This window comes from Terrapene carolina, unplaced genomic scaffold (assembly GCF_002925995.2).
Source record: "Terrapene carolina triunguis isolate 2854851 unplaced genomic scaffold, T_m_triunguis-2.0 Scaffold130, whole genome shotgun sequence".
Lineage (NCBI taxonomy): Eukaryota > Metazoa > Chordata > Testudines > Emydidae > Terrapene > Terrapene triunguis.
The window spans coordinates 9165020-9186851 of NW_020664481.1; the positions used below are offsets into that span (position 1 = coordinate 9165020).

Sequence of the window (21832 nt, forward strand, 5' to 3'; positions counted from 1 at the left end):
GAGATGTGCTTAGATGCCCTGGGCTAGAATACTATATTACAAGACTGTAAAATCCAGCCTGCAGAGTAATTTAATCCAGCACACACAGAAATCAGCAAAATGGCCTTTGCTGTACCGAATCAGCAATGCTGGTAACCATGCTGCCTTCTATCAGATACTAAGGGGAAGAACTGTTAGTAATGCCAACTTAACATAGAGCAACTATTGGGACAAAATACCAGCAGGAATATTATGGTCCAAATTTTCAGTGTATATAAAGTGACTTAATTCCACGGATATCAGGAACTACACTGATTTACATCATGAGAATCTGACCTTAAAATTTCATTTTTATTTTTGTTTTAAATTAATAGAGTGATCTGGCATTGGGATGTTTCAGGAAACCAAGGTTTGGGAGGGATCGTGGATGAGTTTTGGAGTGCAAAGGGAAGGGCAATGAATCATTTGTAATTTTGACAGTCTGTTGGAAGAGATAGTTTTGAAGATTATGAGAAAAGGAGGCATAAAAGGAAGCCCTTTAAAATACATTTGAACCACATTTACATCAGGTTCCAATGCATACATGATCATATCAAAGATGCAAGAGGAACAACCATTGTTCTTGGGCAAATTAAGCCTGTCGGAACAAGTTTTACTATGAACTTTCAGTTTTGCAATAAATCCCTCCCTCCTTCAACACAGAGAGGAAAAAATCTCTCTTGAAAAACATTCATAACAAATTTCTTCATCCAATCTGGTTGTATATAATGAAAAATCATCAGCATACATGCTATCAATAGTAATGAGTCATACTTGGGGCCAACACAAAGGTCACAGGTTGCTTGATTATTTTTTTTTTCCTAATTGCAATGGCTAGTGCTTCCACAGAATTGCCAAAAAAATGGGATTGCCATTGGGCAAAAAAGGGGAATTTGAAATACAACTATTTGTCATGTGTCAAGCCAAACAGGGCAAAGTCTTATTACCAACTGATGATTCTTCAGTGAGCTCTGTGACAGGTGTTGCTGGTTACAGCCCAGTTACTAATTGCCCATATCTCAAAGACTGCCACCAATATTGGCATTCCTTTTTGAAGTTCTCAGCAGAGCAGTCAAGAAACAAGTGCCCAATTCAGCCCCCAGAAACATGCATGCATCTCCTATTGACCTCAGTGAGAACCATGCATGTATATGTGAGAGAAAAAACAGGTAAAAAAAAAAGTTCAGCATGCCCAAAACTTTTAAATGATCAACACAACTACAGCCTGAAGGTAACAGGGCTCATTGGCAGGGCAGGGCAAGAAATACTGCACAGCCATTGTTCATGCTGCTCCAGTTGCGTAATGGCTTAGTCCAAAGCCCACTGAAGTCAATGGGAGTCTTTCCGTTGGTTTCAACGTGTTTTGGATCACACCCCTGATAGATAGGGCAATCCATTTACTAGTCCTGTAAGTCTGACACATTTCATAAGCACTTAAAATAAGTGATTAAAAATTATACCCAAAGAAGAATTTAAGCCAAATTGCCTTGTCGCTCAAATGTGTAGGCTCATTCCACCCATTGTTAGCATCCAACAACAAACAGGTAACATGAGCATTTAAGTCCCCTCCTTCCAACGTATTAATCTTTAAATTGTCTTCAAAGGCTTCTATAATTTTAGGGGTATTCAATTTTATGCCTCCGGAGGTATTTTTATTAGCTGGGGTTGCATTAAATTGACCTTTACAAGGTATTAACTTTTTTTGAGCATGTGACCTAGGTTTTTTGGATGCACACCTGAGCTGGCCAATTTTTAAAAAAACAAGTGTTTGTATCGTTTCATAAAGCTTCTCTATGCTTAGACTGTAAACTCTTTGGGGCAAGAATATTTGTACTACAACTAGCCTATCTGAGAGGCTACTAGAAATAAGTAACAGAGCACAAATTCAGTAGTTTCAAGGTGCACACAGTTTCATGGCATTCATCGCTGCATGTCTTTTTTCAACAAAACAAAAACATGCTAAGTGCTAAATTCTTGCTCTTAGAAGACAGAGCTGGACTGGGAAGGGGCACCACTCAAGCTACAGTGAATAGGGTGACCAGGTATCCGGTTTTGGACTGGAAAACCCAGTCAAAAAGGGATCCTGGCAGCTCCAGTCAGCATTGCTGACCGGGCCGTGGACTGTCCAGTTGGCGATAGCGTCACGCAGCTCCCTGCTAGACTCCGCTCTGCGCAGCTCCCAGGAAACAGCCAGCATGTCCCCCCTCCGGCTCCTACACGTAGGGCAGGGGTGGGGAACCAAGGGCCCGTGGGCCGGATCTGGCCCTGTGGTTAATTTCATCCGGCCCGTGGTGCCCCCGCCCTGCAGAGCAGGAGCCACACGTGCCGGCTCGCCCTGTTGCGGTGGGGAAACCCTGAGTCTTGGCACCCCCCTCACCCTCATGGGGCTGGAGCCACAAGCACTAGCTCACCCTACTGCAGGGGGAAGCCCTGAGCCTCTGCCCACCCCCCAAGCAGGTGAGTGGCCCGCAACTGATTATTTTCTGTGGGTCAATGGCCCGTGACAGAAAAAAGGTTCTTTACCCCAGAGCCCGCACCCCCAACCAGAGCCCTCACTCCCCCCCACGCACACACCCCAACCCCCTGCCCCAGCCCTGATTCCCCTCCCACCCTCCAAACCACTCAGTCCCAGCCCAAAGCACCCTCCTGCACCCCAAACCCCTCATCCCTTGCTCCACATCAGAGCCCACAACCCCAGCCGGAGCCCTCACCACCACGACCCGCACCCCAACCCCCTGCCCCAGCTCGGAGTGCCCTCCTGCACCCTGAACTCATTTCTGGCCCCAGCCCGGAACCCGCACCCCCAGCCCAGAGCCTGTACCTCCTCCCACACCCCAACCCCCAATGCCTCAGCCTGGAGCCCCCTCCCATACTTCAAACCCCTCGGCTCCAACCCCCAGCCTGAAGCCCCCTCCTCCACTCCAAACCCCTCATCTCTGGCCCCACCCCAGAGCCTGCACCCCCAGCTGGAGCCCTCACCCCCTCCCGAACCCCAGCTCCCTGAGCCAGCCTGGTGAAAATGAGTGAGTGAGGGTGGGGAGAGCAAGCGACGGGGGGAGGGGGATAGAGTGAGCGGGTGTGGGGCCTCGGAGAAGGGGCGGGGCATGGGCAGGGCCTCCGAGGAGGGGAGGGGCAAAAGGTGGGGCAAGAGTGTTCGGTTTTGTGTGAGTAGAAAGTTGGCAACCCTAACAGTGAATGGGGGAATGACTACTCTAAGTCATAAACATTCATAGGTACTGGGAGAAGAACTTGGAACAATGGAACTTGCTACCCCGTCACAAAGATGAAGCGAGCACCTCCATCAGTGCTCTGCTCTGGGGTGGCACATGGCAGCTATTTAACAGCACACAGCAGAATGTGTAGGAGTTTAGGGCAGGAAGTGAAAAGAATACCACATCCTATTGAAAATGGAGGGAAGAATTCAGAGACATAAAATGCCATTATCTGCCTTGGGGTTCTGCCGGGGCGTTGGAGTTAATATCCATACTGCCATAAAAATTGTAGTGGGCTCGTAAATGAACATACGTGGTCAGGACCCCTGTTCTATGTCTCACCACAAAGGCAGCGCTTCTGATGGAACATTGACCCCTACCACTATATTAGAATGCTGGTTCAGTACCAAGTCAGAGCCATGAGCACCACTTACTGAATCACTTTCACGTGGTTTTCCTTGATCTGTCAAGTGCATAGCTTCCAAAATGGGACAAGCTTCAAGCCTGAGCTAGCCTCATTCAGAGGCTGGAGTTTGTATTTTGCAAGCAGATAGCCAGACCACACCTAACCCAGTCGGGAGGATTCTGCTTGGGATGGGTCAGAGGAAAGGGCTCTGCATCTATCTATATGGAACTTCCCACCCTCCTCGTGGATTCACAAAGATAGTGACCTCTATTCCAGTGTAGAATAGTGGAGAAGCAGCCACAAGAGAGTTAGGATGCAGTCCACAGTCTCTGAACCCCTACTGAGCTCCCTACCCAAAACACTCAACTACTTAGGCGTTTACTCAGGAGGGGTCAAATTCTCCCTTGAGGAATGGAATGTGCTATCTTTCATGGTATATAGCATCTGTCTGTTATGTAGCTTTTTTACAACTCATTTGGAAAGTCCCACAATTCACTTTACTGAGATACAACAGGAGTACTTGTGGCAACTTAGAGACTAACAAATTTATTAGAGCATAAGCTTTCGTGGGCTACAGCCCACTTCTTCGGATGCATATAGAATGGAACATATATTGAGGAGATATATATACACACATACAGAGAGCATGAACAGGTGGGAGTTGTCTTACCAACTCTGAGAGGCCAATTAAGTAAGAGAAAAAAAACTTTTGAAGTGATAATCAAGATAGCCCAGTACACACAATTTGATAAGATAAACACTTATCTTTACTGAGATAAACACTAAAAGCTCTCTGGTTTAGTCTCTTGCTGTAGTCCGCCTGTTCCATCAAGAAATGTTTTAGTGCATTCTGACAATTTTCAATGGCAACCTTCTTTCAGGGAAGAAGCATTTCCCCACTGCATTCGACCCAACCCTGGTCTTTACACTCATCATTATATTAGTAACTCTTCACTACATCTTCCTTCAGCCTCAAACAAAAAACAAAACAAAACCCAAACTCAAACAAAAATTAGATATTCTTTTTATGTCATTTACCCACATTCCTCTATCCTTCTGGGAGGGTCACAAGCCAAAAGGGATGTGGAGTCAACCAAAAAAGAAAAATGTTTAGAGTCCCATGGTAGGAGAAACAAATAAAAGAATAATTCACCCCTGTAATGTAGGAACAAAGAATTAAGCTTTCTGGAGACAAGCGTAACAGTTGCCTTTTACATGTAATTGTGTAAACCTTCTGTTTTCAGGGGAGTGAAGCAACCAGCCAGCAAAAATTAGGCTCTTGAAAGACAAGTAGTAATACTTTCAGGACCCGAAACATTGCCTTCTCCCATTCCCCTAGGAGAGTACTTTTAGTGGGAGCAGAAAAAGTCTATAAATAATTTTCCATCTGGAAAACCACTCTCCCTACTTTTTTCTCCTCAAATGAGCGACTCTAGATCTCATCGGCAGGGGGAGTTTTTCCCTTTAACACAGAGCAGTGAGCTTCTGCTAAAAAAAAACCAGTCTCTAGAACACACTCACAACAGGTGAACAAGACACAGGCACAAATCAGTGTAATGGTGAAACACGGGCTGGAACATTATTAAGCTTACAGACTATAAAGTTATGATGAAAACAAGAAATGCAGCAGCTGACTGGTCCAATGCAGAGCAAACACTTTGCCATCAAGACACTACATTACATACGTTTCTCTGACGATCAATATTCTATATTATTGGCAAACGTCAAAGTCCCCAGCCACCTATTTCTCATTGCTGTGCCCTTCATTCCTCCAATGGGTACCTCCCACTGTTTGTATATAGAGGCATACATGCTCCCAGCCCACACACTACCATGGGACCTGACTTTCATTTAATCCCATGGCTGTCAGTGGATGTTGAGCTCAATCCAAATATCCTCCCTCTGATTAGGTTTTGATTCTGATTTAGGGAAAGTGAAAAACCCAGACTGGGAAAAGGCCTTCACAATGCCAAACCGGCAATCCGCTAAACCGGAGCGCTTAAAGAAATTAGGCAGTGAGATAGGACAGCCTGGACAACCATCCAGAAACCACACCCATCAGAGGCTAAGGTTGATGGGGGGCGATTGGAGCTGGCCGGAATGGTGCCCAATGCCAGAACAGCTGTTCTTCTGCTCTCAGAGGGGCAGAGAAGCAATCAGTGGAGCCCCTGCAGCATCCAAACTGGCCAATAAGGACACAGCGTGGGACTGCTCTTCCCTTCCCACCAGCAAGAGAGGAAGCTCAACATGCCGCCTAAAGCAGAGGGGGAAGAGAACGGGGAGCAAGGGGCAGCCCCTCCTTAAGCCCCATAAGGACACACAGAGAGGCGTCGTCCCCTGCTGGATCAGCCACAGGCCAATCCCAGGGAACAGGCTGGGCCTGTGATTAGCTAATTATCTCCACATATTTGTACAGGATTATTTCAGTTCTAATCCTCAGTATGCCCCAGTACGGTGAGCAAAGGCTCAAAGCAGCCTTCCTTATGCACACTCCCTCCTCCGAGCACACAATCCCAGGCTTTGCCTGTGCTCCCATCTCCCCTAAGTGCACAGACTGCTCCTTGCTCATGGAAAAATAAGGTGTGGAGCAGGCACGACCATTGCTACCATAGCCCTCTGAACCAGCTAAGAGTTGCTCCTCTTTTAGAAATGTTACTACTATTTAACAGATATTGTGGTAGCGCCTAGAGGCTAATCAGGCTGGGGCCCCCGGGTGGTAGGTGCTGTGCAAACATATAGGGCACATAGCAGTGGGAATGCTTTCTCTGCACAACTGGCAGCTAGGGTTAAGGTCACAACGGATCCCAGAATTCCAGCCACGGCTTTGCACCCCACTGAGAGGCCATGTCTAGAAGGAACAACTTAATTCTGTTGTTCCCCTTTGACAGAAGGGGATTGCAGGGTGAGAACAAATGTTGCCTGCACACCTTCCTGACAGTGGAATTGTTTTATGCCATTCTTCGTAATACAAAATGCCACATACACGGCCACCCGAATGTCTCATTTGCCATTTGGGTAGAAGGGAAATGCTACGCTTTGTTCCACTCTTCTCACCTAAGCTCCACTTAAGACACCAATTGTATCATAAAACAGATCCTCCCGGGGATCGTATACATTTGTACCAGCAGTACACCACTATCCTAGCGTGTCTTCGCTATTCATTTACAATCTCAAAATGATGAAACTGCAAGTACATTGATTCTTTATTAATAGAAAAATGCTCACAATATCACCCTCACAGTGAAGTGTTTTGTGTATGTCTTCATGAATAAAGTAATGTGCATATTAGGAAGGTGTACTTACATTGCAAATATTTGCATCTGTTTTTAGGTTTTCTGCAGGCATTTTAAAGGCGGAGAGTGCAATTCATGCAGCTGAAATGACAATCTGGGCCCTCTCATGGATGTGTGTTTCTAGATGGTGAAATTTCAATGAGAAGATCACATTTTGTGTCACTCTGACCCAAAAAAAGCCGTGAAAAGCAAAGACAAATGCAACTTGACATTTGGATTTATTTCAGTTCATGTGGAGCCCATATACACAGCCCTAGCACACGTTCTAGTTAAGGATCTGCACTGTTCTTATCTAAGTGAGGTTGCATTTCCCACTTTCTACGATTTTTCTCTCTCTCTAAAAGCTTACCTTAAGTCTACCTAAATCCAAGCATAAGTTGGTGCACCAAGGTACTATGAGTTGCTACAGAGAAATGCTAATGCACGTTAAAGCAACATGGTCTAGTTGAAATTGACCAAACATAAAATTCAGCAGACGGAGGATTAAACCCCATTCTTTACCAACCCAGCAACACTGAGATATTGATGGGTCCCAGGAATGCAGGCTTTAAAAAAAAAAAGAAGAAGAAGAAAAGAAAAGTCATATAGCAATTACCGTGGTTTCTCAGAGGTGGTAAAACAGGGCATACTTTGGATGGAGTTTTTTTCTTGAACTCTGAATTTCCTGATTTCACAGTTTAGATCAAACACCTAATGTTTGACCTGATGGTGGGCTCACTGACTTGGAGTCAGCTGATGTTTTCCCTGTACAAATAGCTCAGATTTGGGTTCATTATTTTAAGATCAGTTTCTTCAATATACTCTTGCTTGCATTCTTTAAGTTAGCTCAGAATTATTTGGTGGCTCCTATAATGGAAGTGCAGAAGTGATCTGTTCACCTATCATTGTGCAGGGGATTTATAGATGTATGATAACACACGTTCTCATTAATTTCCTACTTAACACGACAATTGACTAGAAATGGGATAACTACTCAGAGATGGGGGAGCAGAATTAACTTGATAAACAGCTCTCCCTAAACCAAATCATTCCCCCACACCACAGTCAGATAAACAAACATTTTTATACCTTTCCCAGACGAGGCATATGGCTCCAACTTCCCACTGAAGAATCTGTGGCCGAGCCCAGAAATCCTGAAAGCCAGTCCCTGCTGAATTCAAATCTGGCATACTCTGGGACAAGCAGTGGTCATTAGGGGGTGCAGCCTTAGATGCCACTAAATCCAAATTTGTGTGGTCTAGGGGAAGATAGGGAGAATCTGTTAAATTGCCCACTACGATCAGACACCTCCCCTCCCACCATGACATATACGGCCCAATATTCATTGTGAAAAATTCCCCATTCCCTCTTTACCAAACTTCTCTGTCATGCCAAATAAGCAGGTGGGGAATTAGTCCCACCTGTGTGTTTGGGGACAGGGGTGTGATGCAATAAGGAAGGCGTCCGGGACTGGCAAATGTGTTTATGGAGGAAGCTAGAGAACTAGTTGATGGAGGTTTCCTGTTAAAAAGGGAGGTGGATAGGAATATGCGAGGGCAACAATAAAGAGGAAAGTGGTTTTGATCCAAGCTGTTGAACAAGCCAGAGCTCAGTTAACGAGGTGCAGCTCCCACCCCATACCCCATGGCACCGGAGCACAAGACAAACACCACATGAACATTTCAGCCTGTCCGCAGTGGGATGGGCCACCGTGTGGAGGCACATTTGGCAGCATTATCCAAACCAGCCCAGCATTCCACAAGGCAATGAAGAGCCACCAGATGGTAACAACTTGCTGTCATACTAAGAGCCTGATCCTGCACATGAATAGTCTCTCTGAAGTCAACGGGACTTCTCACAGTAGGACTGGCCACAGCAGCAAGCGTATGTAGGAGCAAGCACTTAGGGTTGATTTATATCACAGCTATTTTATTTATTTAATTCCTGACTAAGTTGATCCTGGATAAATAGCTTGTTACATTTTACGCCGTAAATCAGTACTGATTTGGACTTATTCAAGTGCAACCGCTTAGTTAAGTGTTTGGGTTTTCACATTTATACAAACACAGAATTGCTAAACCACGATTTTGTATTTAATTAAAGCACTTGCTACTATATTTCTTGGTGGTTTTGCTTTGCATGCCAAGAATCCCAAATTACATTACTCTCTAAGACAAGAAACAGTTCTATTTGCTTCTTTGACATGCCTTTGTGGTGTCTTTCTGTGGACTTTCCATAGCAGGGATTGATTGATTGGTTTAGCCGATTAATAGCTTTGTAAGTGACAATTTTTGTAATCCTGGCTTTTTATCTTTGACTAATTGCTATGTTTATAATTATTTCAAAGGAAAAATAAAAGGGGTGATCACTACTAGACAAACTCAGGATAGCAAAGTTTTAGGCTGGAACTCATTTTTATGCCTAATCTATAAACAGCTACAAAATTGTGGTTTATCAAGGAAATGGCAAAAGCCTTAATGATAGCAATGCTTCTGAATACCAATGTAACACACAGATTGGCTCTTGATTTAAATCGAAAGGATTTATACTTTTATTTTTCTGCTGCATGGGTGACACAAATGGATTCCCAGGCCCTACATGAGTACTTCCAGCCCTTCAACTGGGCCTTCCAGAAAATGACTGCTACACCAGTAGAAATTTTAACAGGCTGTAGCGTACCTGACCCTCAGCATAGCAGCTAGCCTCAACATAGCAAATGGAGCATTGAACTAGTCCCTGTTATTGGCTCTTGGTGTTACCAAAGGGTGGCAAATAGGAGCAGAGGCAGGAGACAGGCAATGGTAAAGCAGAAATAATTGAGCATTTGCACCAGATGGGAACAGAGGATAAGCAAGAGACAGGGCTGGCATGCAAAGAGTCAGTGTCCTGGAGTTACGTGATGTGTTGGGAAGGGAGAGCAGCAGTAGTAGCTGAAAATCTCAGTTTCTAATGACTGTATGGTCCAGATGCCGAAACATTTGTTTCTCCTCTCTCCCTCCATGCACTTGCAATTTAAAATAAATAAACAAACAACATTAAGAGGCCATGAATGCAGTTCTATTTCAGACAAATATCGGCAAGAACAACATTAAAGACTGCAGCAGAAAGGAATTTTGCTCAACTAACAACTTTATGCATTTCACAGAAATTCACTTGGGAATGATTCTACTGAAGGAAATAAAGCAGCCAGCATTACGGACAAATATTTTGAGAAAAACAGATGTTTTCCTTTTAATTCAGTTCAAAACAAAATCTTTATGCTGCATGCTCTCCATTAAGTCTGTTTCTTTTAGTCTGGGAGACAAATCATGCCCACAGTTACGCCTGGACTTTAGAGGTGATGCACAGCAGAATTTTGGACCCTTGTGTTTAAATTATTACCTCGTTAGAAGTTTCCCTTGCTAGAAGCTAGACAAGTACCATTCGCCTGCTAGCATCCATCTTTGCAGGCCGTTCCAATATTTCTATTTAAAGCTATTTGATCTACACAAAGCCCTTCTTCCAATTTCAAAAAAATACTTTAAAATGTCTCATAGTATCAGGGAAAAAATTGACATTACATGATACAAGGGTGAGGTGGGCCATGGAAGTATCTAGATACAAGTTAACCACAGTCTTTTTACAATTACAAAATACGGTTTCATATAGAGAAAATACACAGAGATAGATCCTTCTGCCTCTGAGTCAGTGGGAAGACTCTCATTGACTTCAATTGTTCAGGATCAGGCCCATAGAGAACTTCATTTCTAGTCATTGGTCCTTATAAAGGATAAATCATTGAGCCATTGAAAAACTGGAGTTTTACAAATTTTATTCAAAGCATGTACTGGACACAATCCTGTAAACACATAGTACTAGGCATAGTACTTCAATGTGTTACCAGTATCCATGAACTGAACTAAATTTAGGTACCCCTCTTCCTCTATATTATTAAATTCTGGGTCTATGGAAAAAATAAAATGATTGAGGCTCCCCTAGAAAATCCCATCATCAATAATCCTTCTGAATCAGACTTTTAAGCCCCATCTACATTAGTAAATTCCCACTGGTGACTATCTATCTAAGGGTACATCTACACTACCCACCGGATCGGCAGGTAGCAATCGATCTATCGGGGATCGATTTATCGTGTGTAGTGTAGACGCGATAAATTGATCCCCGATCGCTCCCCCATCAACTGCTGAACTCCAGCAGTGCGAGAGGCGGAAGCAAAGTCGACGGGGAGCCGCGGCCATCGATCCAGCGCCACGAGGACGCGAAGTAAGTAATTTAAATTCGATCTAAGATACTTTGACTTCAGCTACACTATTCTCGTAGCTGAAGTTGCGTATCTTAGATCGACCTCCACCCCCGACAGTGTAGACCAGGCCTAAGGTACTCATATGGCCCCCATTGTGACAGCATTCAAGTGCCTCACAATCTTTAATGCATTTATCTTCACAACACTTCTCTGAGGTAGGGTTCTGCTATTAACCCCCGTGAGCAGATGGGGTACCAAGAGACTAAGCGACTTGCCAAACGTCACACAGGGATATCTGTGGAGGAGACAATAGAAATCAGCAATGGGTCCATGTGAACTGATGGGGGGGGGGGAAGAGTTTAACCATTAGTGTGGGTAAATTAAACAATAACATTTTAAATACTATTTGAGAAAGCATTCTAGAGATTCCACACTGCTAGCAGCAGTTCAATGGGACCACTGCTTAGTAACATGGCCAGGAACAAGTCACTTTGCTAATATAGATGTAGCTTTATGGTAGCCAGGTCTTCCTGAGACTAGAAGATGTTGATGTCAGTGGCTTAAACATAAAAAAAAAAAACCACAAACCCATGTATTATAAAGATTAACATCAAATCCCAAATTTGTCCCAATATTGAAAACAATATTGTCCCAGACATAACTAAGCCCCATCTCAGCATGCCAGGAAAAAAAAATGCTGCAAACAGAATTTTCTTCACTAGAATTTGCTGTTTCATTTCATTCTTCTCCTAAATATCATCTAGTCAGGCATGACTACTTTAAAGCAGTGCAATTCTTGAATAGTCAAATTACAGAAAAAGAGGAAAAGCTGAGTCTGTTGTTGAAAAAGCCAAGTAATTCAGATAAGGATCAGTTGCTTCCCCAGAATTTGAGCAAAATTGATTTTACTTAGGTTTGAAACTCTGATCTGGGAAGTAATATTCATTTAACAATACAAGAGGCTTAATTTGCAGGCTCTTAATAAATAATCTGGTCTCATTAAATTGATATACAATTTTTATATTAGGACTATGATATGAAGGATAATGCGCAATATGGATAAAATGCAATGGCTGCCTCCATCCTGAAATATTCAGTGAGTCAATGTATTGGTCCCAGCCTGGGGTCTTCCCTTGAATTCCCTATTTGTGTAGTGCATTCTGACTTGCAACAAACCCCAGGTGACGATAAATACCTTTAAAGAGGCAGCTATGGGGCTGGAGAAGCATTTCCTGGGTAGGATAGGTGGGGAGGCATCTTTTTCTGGAAAACCTTGGGCTTGAAGGAGGAGAGGACAAACCTATTGGAATGTGCCTTGAAGATTGCAGGAGGAGAAGTGGCCAGCCAACTGCCCACCAGTTAGACCAAGAAAGAGGGGGATGAACAAACAGTCTCCTTCCCAAAATGTAAAGGTAGAAGACTGGTCAACATGTAGGGAAGAGTCCTGGGGCCCACCGAGCATTCACCTGGTTTCAGGTTTTAATATAAAACCTTGTAAAATTTATTAGGACAGGGTATGATCTTCTTCAATAATTCCCACTTACACTTGGATTCTTTTCTGTTCAAATACACTCCAAGTGGGGAACATACAGCCTAGTCCACTAGAAAGGTACAGTCACAGTAAACCAGATGGGGTATCGGAAATAGTTAGGACAGGCAGTAGTGGAATTCCCCACTGAACACATTAGGGCAGACTGTGGCTAGTACTGAATAGGGAACCAAGTCACCCTCCCTTTGCTTCCTAGAAATTCTAGCACCAGACACATCAAAGGGGCATAATACGACATGGCAGAAGACAGAGCGATGGCTGTGCGCCCTTCTGTATGAATTGATGGCATGGAGGGGGAAAGAGGCATGCACACCGCACTTCAAGAAGCTGATGTGGAAGTTGCCTCTAAGGACCCACCCTCAGTGGCACTAAAGGCATTCTACCTGCCTTCAGCTTCATGGGCACAACATCTCCAGGGACTGACAGTGGGCCAGGACTCCCTCTTCCCCACTAAGCTTTAGAAGCCAAAAGCCACCAAGGAGGCCACAATGCACATCAACGACTTCAAATCCCAGGAGTCATTTTGGAGATGCTGTATGCACAGGGTTTTATTTTTTGAGTAGAAAGCATTCACGACAAATCTAAAAGCCTCAGCTAAACAATTGTTTCCATTTTTAAAAAAACATTGGTCAAATTCATCTCTCTCTTTTTCCCCCTCCTAAAGAGACACGGAAGAAACCACTGCTTTAAATGCCTCCAGCATGCCATGTTTGTAGTTTCCTTTCAGCAATGAGCAGATTCATAAAATTGCTTGCGATAAAAAGTAATTAATCTGAGCCCCTCAGAACAGGAGGTTAGGGCCCGGGGACTCACTATGAAGCCAAGTCCTTTAAATGTTAAACATTTCAGGGGCTATGGAATATTTCAGCTGCAATCCTTATCGCTCTGATTATTTCTCCAGCAGCAGCTAGATGCGACTGATAGTGAAGGAAAGAGTTGTGTGTGTGTGTGTGGGGGGGGGGGTGTTTTTGAAAGAAAGAACTAATCAAAAGGACTTAGGCAAAAATACAGCAACCCCAGCCAAGCCAGAAAATCCTAGAGCAGAATCAGCTCATGAGTTAGGGAGTGTTGTGATCCAGGAACAACTGTCCTTTGAGAACTGAAAAGCCAGCACTGTTAAGTAAACGGTAGGATCACGTCTCTGACTCCTAGGTAGCCCTGCAATACCTGAATGTACTCCTGCCCCCCATTTTGGCCTTGGCTTATCCAGTTGAACTGGAAATTTAGGGGCAGGGACCATGCAAAACCCAAACGTTAGATTTCAGCCAGACTGATTGGCTCACTAATTTCTAAACCAGGCAAATGGGCACCGGGAATGAATATAAATTAAATTCAGACTGGACTAAAGTGACTGACAGTGGAATGGACTTCAGTGAACTAAATTAAATTCGGAGTAATAGGAAAGATATGTATGTCACCTATTCACGTTCAGAGCATACAATTATAAAAGCCTTGTAAACGCTAAGAGTACGTCTACAGTACATTGGAGCTGGAGGGTAATTTCCAGCTCATGCAGACATGCTAAAAGTAAAAGCGTAGCCAGGGCAGTGCAAGCAGCAGAAGAGGCTAGCTGCCTGAGTACTTACCTAGGGGTCAGACAGGATAGTGTTTCAGGGAAGGGGTTGGAATGGGGGCAGAGAAGTGGTGGGAAGAGGCAGGGCAGGGGCGGGTCCTCATGGAAGGGGTGGAGTGGGGGCAGGGCCGAGGGGGCAGGGGGGGAGGTGTCAGTAAATGTGGCCCTCGGGCCAATGTACTAGTCCTCATGTGGCCCTCGTGGTCATTTGAGTTTGAGACCCCTGCTCTACACCAACGGGAGAGAGTTCTCTCCCGCTGGCATACAAAGAACACCTCCGTGAGCGGCAGAAGCTGTGTAGGGGGAGAGAAGCTCTCTCGCTGATATAGCCCTGTGTACACGAGCACTTATGACGATGTACCTTATGCAGCTCACAGGGGTGGTTTATTCATGCCGCTGAGCAACATAAATGATGCTGACATAGGCTGTAGTGTAGACATAGTCTAAGCACTTTTTTTTTTTAAACCAATGTAAGTGTGTCCACACTAGGGGATTTATACCACTTGAACTATACCAAAATAGGTAAAGCACTGCCACTTTGGTGTATGGACAGGACATAAGTCATTGAAGTTAACTAGATGTGAACAACAACAAACAAAAAGGAGTTTTAAACAGTTTTACTAAAAATCCCGTTCCTTCTCAATTGTTCCGCTTTCAGCATCCTGACTCTTGTGAGAACCACACATGGCAGACACTCGTCGTGAAACTTATTGCACTTCTGGGAGGTGTTCAGATGCTCCGGGGTGCAGGCTGTGTAAGAACCTAAATAGACTAGAACTGTGATGTCATCATTCCACTAGGTCCCCAGGCATCAGAGTCTTCACAGTGCAGACAATGCCTGAATTTTTAATGTAAAAACCCAGATGTTTAAAAAAAGAAGCGCAATTCAACCTTTCAGACTTTATAAAGCAGCATAAAAAAGGGCACCACATCAAATTTGTTAATTTACTTTTGCAAGTCACCTTTCAATGACACAGCCCACTATTACCAGCACCCTACTTGCTACCCACGCCTCCTGCTCTCTGAGGCTAAAAGGTTATCACCCCAATACACCTGACCCCCACTAACCCAGGGATCAAACCCCTATGGTTGCTCCTGAACTCAGCCTCCAGGGTAGCAGTGCATCTCAGTGCCGCCAACCCCTCCGGATAGATGTTCTCACCAGTTTAAGTTAACATTAATTATTAACAAAGCAGAGGAAAAAGATACCAGCACAGTAATTGTCCTCTGCTACACTGCAGCTTGGAGATGGTTCAGTTTTAGCCTAAGGAAAAATACTTTAACCATCCTATTTTAGACATTACCATGCATCAGCGATCATGACTGTAAGTTTATTATCCTGAAAACAAAAACAACAGCCAAAAATATATATGATTACATCCAAACAACTCACAATAAAAGAGGAAGGAGCAGCATTTCTAAGGGAGCCACTGGCTTTACAGATCACATCAGCTAATGCCCCATATTAAGCTACGGCATTTGCAATGGGGTGCCATATACAGTATTTACAGCCCTATTGGGGAAAACTATTTAAAGCCTAATTAGTATGAAATTTTTAGAATGCAAATGCTTTTCATTTAGACATAAAACAAAATGCCGTGACATTTCTTCCATCCATTTATCATAAACATGTTAATTACTGTGTAACAAATAATTCCTGCAGGAATCTGTGTGTTTGGAGGAAGTCAGAGAGCTGAGTCAGGCAAATGGGATGAGCCACAAAGTAGCAGTTAGTATCTTATGACATACTGATAATAAAACAAGGAGTCTGTTAAAGCTTTTGTTGTCAAATTAAGGCTCAGCTATTTCCATTGGAATAACTCAGTTATAAGTAGTCATTATCTATTTAACTTTATTCAAACCAGGAATGCCAGGAGCACTTTTATTTTGATACATGTATTCATAACATATACATTTGTGGGCCAGGTATTACAAAGCTTAGCATGTAAATGCTGTATTTAGCATCTCACTGTTTTTAAGTAACCTTGAATAGGCTTCATTTATTACCACTGAATCTTATTAACGTTGGCTGAAATTCATTCCTGTCCTGAGGTCCAGCACAAGGCCTATTGGATCACATCAATCCTTTGGGGTAAATCCTCCACTGGTGTAAATTGTCAGCGCTCCAGGGAAGTCAACTGCAAACTACACCAGTTGATAATCTACCCCCTGGAGCTAAGTAGAATTTGTGTTGGTCGTCACAGAGGTACATTTCATCTTTTGAGAGTCACTTGAAAAAAAAAAAAAAAACTTTTTCCCCCCTGAATCCCCAAAAATCTTGGCAGGCCAAAATCTACATGCCTTTCTCACACAAACAGTCCCACTGAGCCTGAAGAGGAATTGCTGAATACTGTTGACAAGATGGTGGTAACTGGCAGAAAAGCTTTGCTTGGCTAGATAGTGTGAAACAGTACATATGCCAATCCATCAAACACATTAATATAAGCAACATGAACCCATTTTTGGGCTGAACTATTGTGGAATACTTCACCCAGATGGAAAGAAAGAGGTAAACATTTTATGTTGCAGACACAGAGTGTTAGGAAGTAAAATTAAATGAAAACTGGAAAACTACCAATTTTGCATGCTTGAGTATATATAAGAATAACATAAGCACAAAGTGGAATTTTATGTAGCAGATTTTTCCCCCCAATTATACAAATTAATTAGATATATTTGTTTCTCTATGATAAACAGCAGCATGTATTTGAGTGTACAATTCCAAAGGTGTAAAGAAGACACTTTAACTATTGGCAAACACAATATTTGCACTTTTTTCTCTTTCCTACAGTTGACAAAATGCTCTACAACTGACGTAACACCTGGCAATGTTACATGGCACACATTTTACATATGATGTGTATATACGTTTACATATATATTTAAATAACATATTGAGGGGCAATTCTCCTCCAAGTCAATGGAAGTTTTGCCATGACTGCAGTGGGAGCTCAACAGGAGACTCTAAAGGATAAAACCAGGGTTCATTATATACATATTTTTATTCAACTCAACTAGACTGACTGTATAAATATAATTTCATATTTATTTAAAGATGACATCTGTTATTGAAATTAAATGACAGCTACTCCATTGGCTTAGCTGGCAATAACTTTGAACTCTTCTAAACAGACCTTCTGCTCCATCCCTGTTGTCCACCTACACAATATGCAGCAAAATTCATCAACAGCAAATTGTCATAAATACTCCTCCAAAGTAGCAGACTAATGATGTTATTATTTAGTAAGATGAAAAGTAGAGAGAAATATTTGGAAAACACTGTAAATCAAAATGAGTTCCCATAGCCAAAGGGTCGAAATCTAAATGCTCAGCTCACAGACCGATCATCAAAATCCTACAGTTTTGGTAGCAGGGGGAAAAAAAGAACTTTAACTATGTAAACACCTGGTAGCATTTCTCTATTACTTATGGTATTCCTGGAATTTGTCTATGTGACGTTTCTGTATAGTTATCCTTCAAATTAAAAATAATAAAGTTTAAAAAAATTCTGCTAATTGATGCCAGGGTCAGCCAGGTGAATTCCTGCACAGCGGAACTAAGACAACTAGGCTGAAAAACCAAACTGATTGCCAGACCATGGAGAGATAAAAGGGTTATATAACTGAAGCGAAATGCTCAGTTCCAGATGATGAAGCCAGAAAGAGAACTACAGCAATCCTGTATCTCTAATGAATCCAAATGGTAGAGCTAGTGTCAGCTATTTGGGCGGGGGAGGGAAGGGGGAGAGAAAGAGATAGAACAGGACATAATTCCCACCATACTGGGAAAAGACCACAAAAGTGAGAAAATAAACTTGTGAGAAAGTTTACAATCTATTCAGTATAAAACACTGAACTTCAGTGTGCTGCTTAGCCCTTTTCAATGTATTGTGATTACAAAACTCCTATATCGCATCTGTTAGAGATTACCAGTGTACAGAGATGTCGTATTTTGTCTTAAAATATTGCCACAGCAGTAAAACAAGGATACATTTCCTGTATCATGCAAATATAAAGTTTAATTATTTTTAACTTGAAAGGGAAACAGATCAATACCCAGGATAATCTATTGTCATTTGGATTATGAAGATGTCTTAGAGTTTACAATCACAAAAGTGGTTATAATCCTGCAATTACTATCAAGCTAATCGGTAGTTTCTTCCTGCTTGTGTTTTCATGTTGTCAGTGGGGCAGTAATGAAAATGAATGCCACATTTGTGAACAGAATGTCTGTAGGCTTGTTTACCACATTTCCAACAACAACGTCTGCTTTATCATGCATTTCAAAGTAGGGATAATTTAAGGATCTTTGAATTTCATACAGAAAAATACTCTGTAAAAAACAAATCTAAAGCTCCTGCAACATGATGGGGGAGTGGGAGATTAAGATGTGAAATGGATGATGTCACGTACTATATTCCAATAATTCACTTGAGTCAGCCAATATGTGGACATGGAATGATTCATCTAATTCACAAACTACTACTCTCAGGTAAATCACTTCATGCTTCATCCTCCTACAAACATTCTATGGATTTCACCAGCAAAACCAGAAAATTCTGGCCTTTTGCCTCTCAGATCTCTAAGCGCCTCTCCCCCACAAAGGAAAAAGAATGAGCATAACAGATTTTCACTGCAGCATCTAGGAATCCTTTCATTCCACTTACCTTTGAGTAACTTCTGCCCTTCCACGATATTTTGCGAAACCAAAGCTGTGTAATCTTCTTCTGAAAAGCCAGGCTTGCAAGTGGGTCTGACTGTAAGATCCCCATTGTGCGCCTGCAGAGAACAACCAAAGGGAAACAAACAACATGACTTGTGTTTGTTATGATATTGTTGTTCAGGTGTTGAGGAGCAGGGGAACCTGAACAACAAAGCAATGTGCAATAAAAGATGGATCCGGTGAACGTGACAAGGAGTCTGTAGGAGTGGATCCAGACCATATTAGAACAATTAAACTGGACAGAAAATAGTGGCATGAAATACAATAAGGAATCGTTATTCATAGGAAGCCTGGTTTACTGGATATGATTAAAAGGGGTGGAGAGGAGGCTCAGCAATTCATCAATGACAACAGTGCTCCTATAGTGCAGGCATCCTATGCCCTGATCTTGCAACCTTAAAAATCAGTGGGAGTTTTGCTATCCTTAAGGAGGATCGGGGCCCCACACTATGGGACTGGAATGTGATTAAAAATAATTCAGTGAGAACTGGGAAGAGGAGCACCCGTCTGAATTTGACAACTACCCTGCCCACCAACTCCACCCCATCCCCGGAAAGTCTCTTGAAGTTCCAGTTAAGCCTCAGTGCGCGGCTGCTTTGCATTTGAGACGTTAAGCACCGGGCACCTCGCCTAGCAAATCAGGGCAGAACTGCCGAGCAATAACCACCTGGCAGGGAGCGAGGGTGCACGCAAGCCTGAAACACAAGCACATGCACACGAAGGTTAATCGAGAACAGCCCCCCTAAGGATGACCCCACACCTGCTGCCCCGAGCCAAGGCAGCCTATTAGCATCGCCCAGCCCCAAACCTGCCTGCCTTAAAGGGAAAGCGCCGCCTGAAAACTTGGCTGCTGCAAGCAACTTTCTCTTTCCTTCGCTCTGGGACTGGGCTCCAGATGCGACGCTCCCCGCATTACCCCGAACCTAAGGCGGGGAAGGGGGCGATGTGATGCTCTCGGACCGCTGGACAACTCCCCCATAAAGCTCCTTGTCTGCAAATAAATGCGGGTGGCAAGGGATGGTTTGAAGCTCTGGGGCAAAGAGAAGATCTCTCCCGAGCATGAGCTAATGGATACAGATTCCACGTGGAAAGAACCCAGTGGGCGCTAGGCTCTCACTGATCAGGGCTAAAGACCAACTAATCAGATACCCAGGGAACGTGTCACTTTTAACTCAGGAAGGGTTTGCATCCAAACCCAGCCACACAAGCCCACGCAGACAGAGCCCCTCAAGCCAGGAAATGAGATCAGCTCCACTCAGGTGGATTTTAAAATAATTATGAACTGAGAGAAAGCTGCATTTAAAAGGAGGAGGAGGAAAAACACCCGGCTTGTCCTTTCAGAGGAGCTTACTAAGCAGAAAGAAAAGCCAATGTAATCTCTGCTAGAAATCACGCTTGGGAGACAGATGCCAGCTCCTGTATGGGAAGTGCAAGAAAGCAGCAGCTCTGTGGACTCCGACGGTCTCCGGCAAGATGTTGCAATTAGGAAACATTTCAAAGGGGCTGACTGAAGGGAAGAAAATAGCTTTTGAATTTAAAACCGCCCAGTTGTTAGAAGTGTGCCCGCTAGTGCCGCTGCAGTGGGGGGGAGTATGCCAGTGTCCTCCCCTCCTCTCCCCCACCCCCGGGGCTGATAACTGGGACATGATGGACATTTCCCACAGATTAAACTTGGCACACTGGGGCTCAGCCTGAAAAAATACACAATGCCACTGGTTTCTAGGACAAGCCCTACCCAAAACAACAACATTTTCCAGGCAACATGCTAAGAATGCATCCACGTGATTGATAGATGGTTTATATATTATATAATCGGGGGAGGGGGGGTCGTTTGTTCTATTTGATCGGATTGCATCAAGAAATTGAAAACAAACTTTTCAAGCCACTAGCCCGTAGGGCACACACCAGGCCCAGTTAAAATATACCGTAAGTGATACAGCCGAAATAGGGAGGTTATAAAAATCGCTCCCGTGCAGGCGAAGGAACTACTTATGAGGATTTGTACTCCACGGTCAGCACTCTGGAGCCGCAACATTCAATTCGGAAGACTCCATGACAGAGTCTACTGCAAATGTGCATTCAAAATCCGATAGACTAGAGTACCCCGGTAAGTGAGCTCTGGAGTGCAGATGCGGAGTGCAGAACGAAGACTACAGCGAGTAACGCATACCCAAGCCACGGAAGTTGCTCGTAGGAAATGCATATTAAATCGTGGACAAGTTTGGTCAACCCCCCCAGCAGCTCCCCCGACAGGAGCCCTTTAATGACATCGAATGGGAGATGTGAAATGAAGCGAAGTACGCCATAAAAATGGCCCACAGCAAATGCTAGAAGGCGGCGGACATCAATCTGCCGAAGCTACGGAACTCAGAAGTTAAAGGATGCTGCTCCAGGGTTAGCCCACCCTGCTGTGCCCGGTCCTCTCTCCGCCGCTGATCACTGCGTGGCTTTCCCTCTCTCAGGAGTCGCTGCAACACCCAGGCACACAGCGTGAGGGGGAAATGCTGGGGCTCAAATCCCCGTTTGAGCCTCAGCTCTGAAGTTCCTGCATTTGGTCGCCTTAGAACAGCCTTCCCCTTATTGCAAAATTAAAGCAATACCCCCCCCCCCCCCCCCGAATTGGCCGCACCGAGCTGTAATTGATGGGGATCTTCGTCTCGGCCGGCCCGAGGGGTACCGTGTTACCCCTTTGCCAAACAGACCCCCCCCCTTTGGTTTCCATGCAGTCTCTCCGTACAGGAGGTTTTGTCCGCCAGTGCCTATGAATGGCTCGGGAGAGAGCCGTGTGAATGCGTGTGTGTGTGTGTGTGTGTGTGTGTGTGTGTGTGTGTGTGTGTGTG

The 21832-nt window shown here is 43.8% G+C and overlaps 1 protein-coding gene across 2 annotated transcripts in view; it reads right to left on the reverse strand.

Moving 5' to 3' along the window:
* CDH4 (cadherin 4) overlaps positions 1-21832 on the reverse strand; it is a 643793-nt gene that overhangs the window by 621447 nt on the left and 514 nt on the right. For both annotated transcript variants that reach the window (XM_026652873.1, XM_026652874.1), the window contains exon 2: positions 18937-19048. In XM_026652873.1, coding sequence (XP_026508658.1) covers positions 18937-19048 — 112 coding nt within the window. The remainder of the gene's footprint in view (positions 1-18936; positions 19049-21832) is intronic.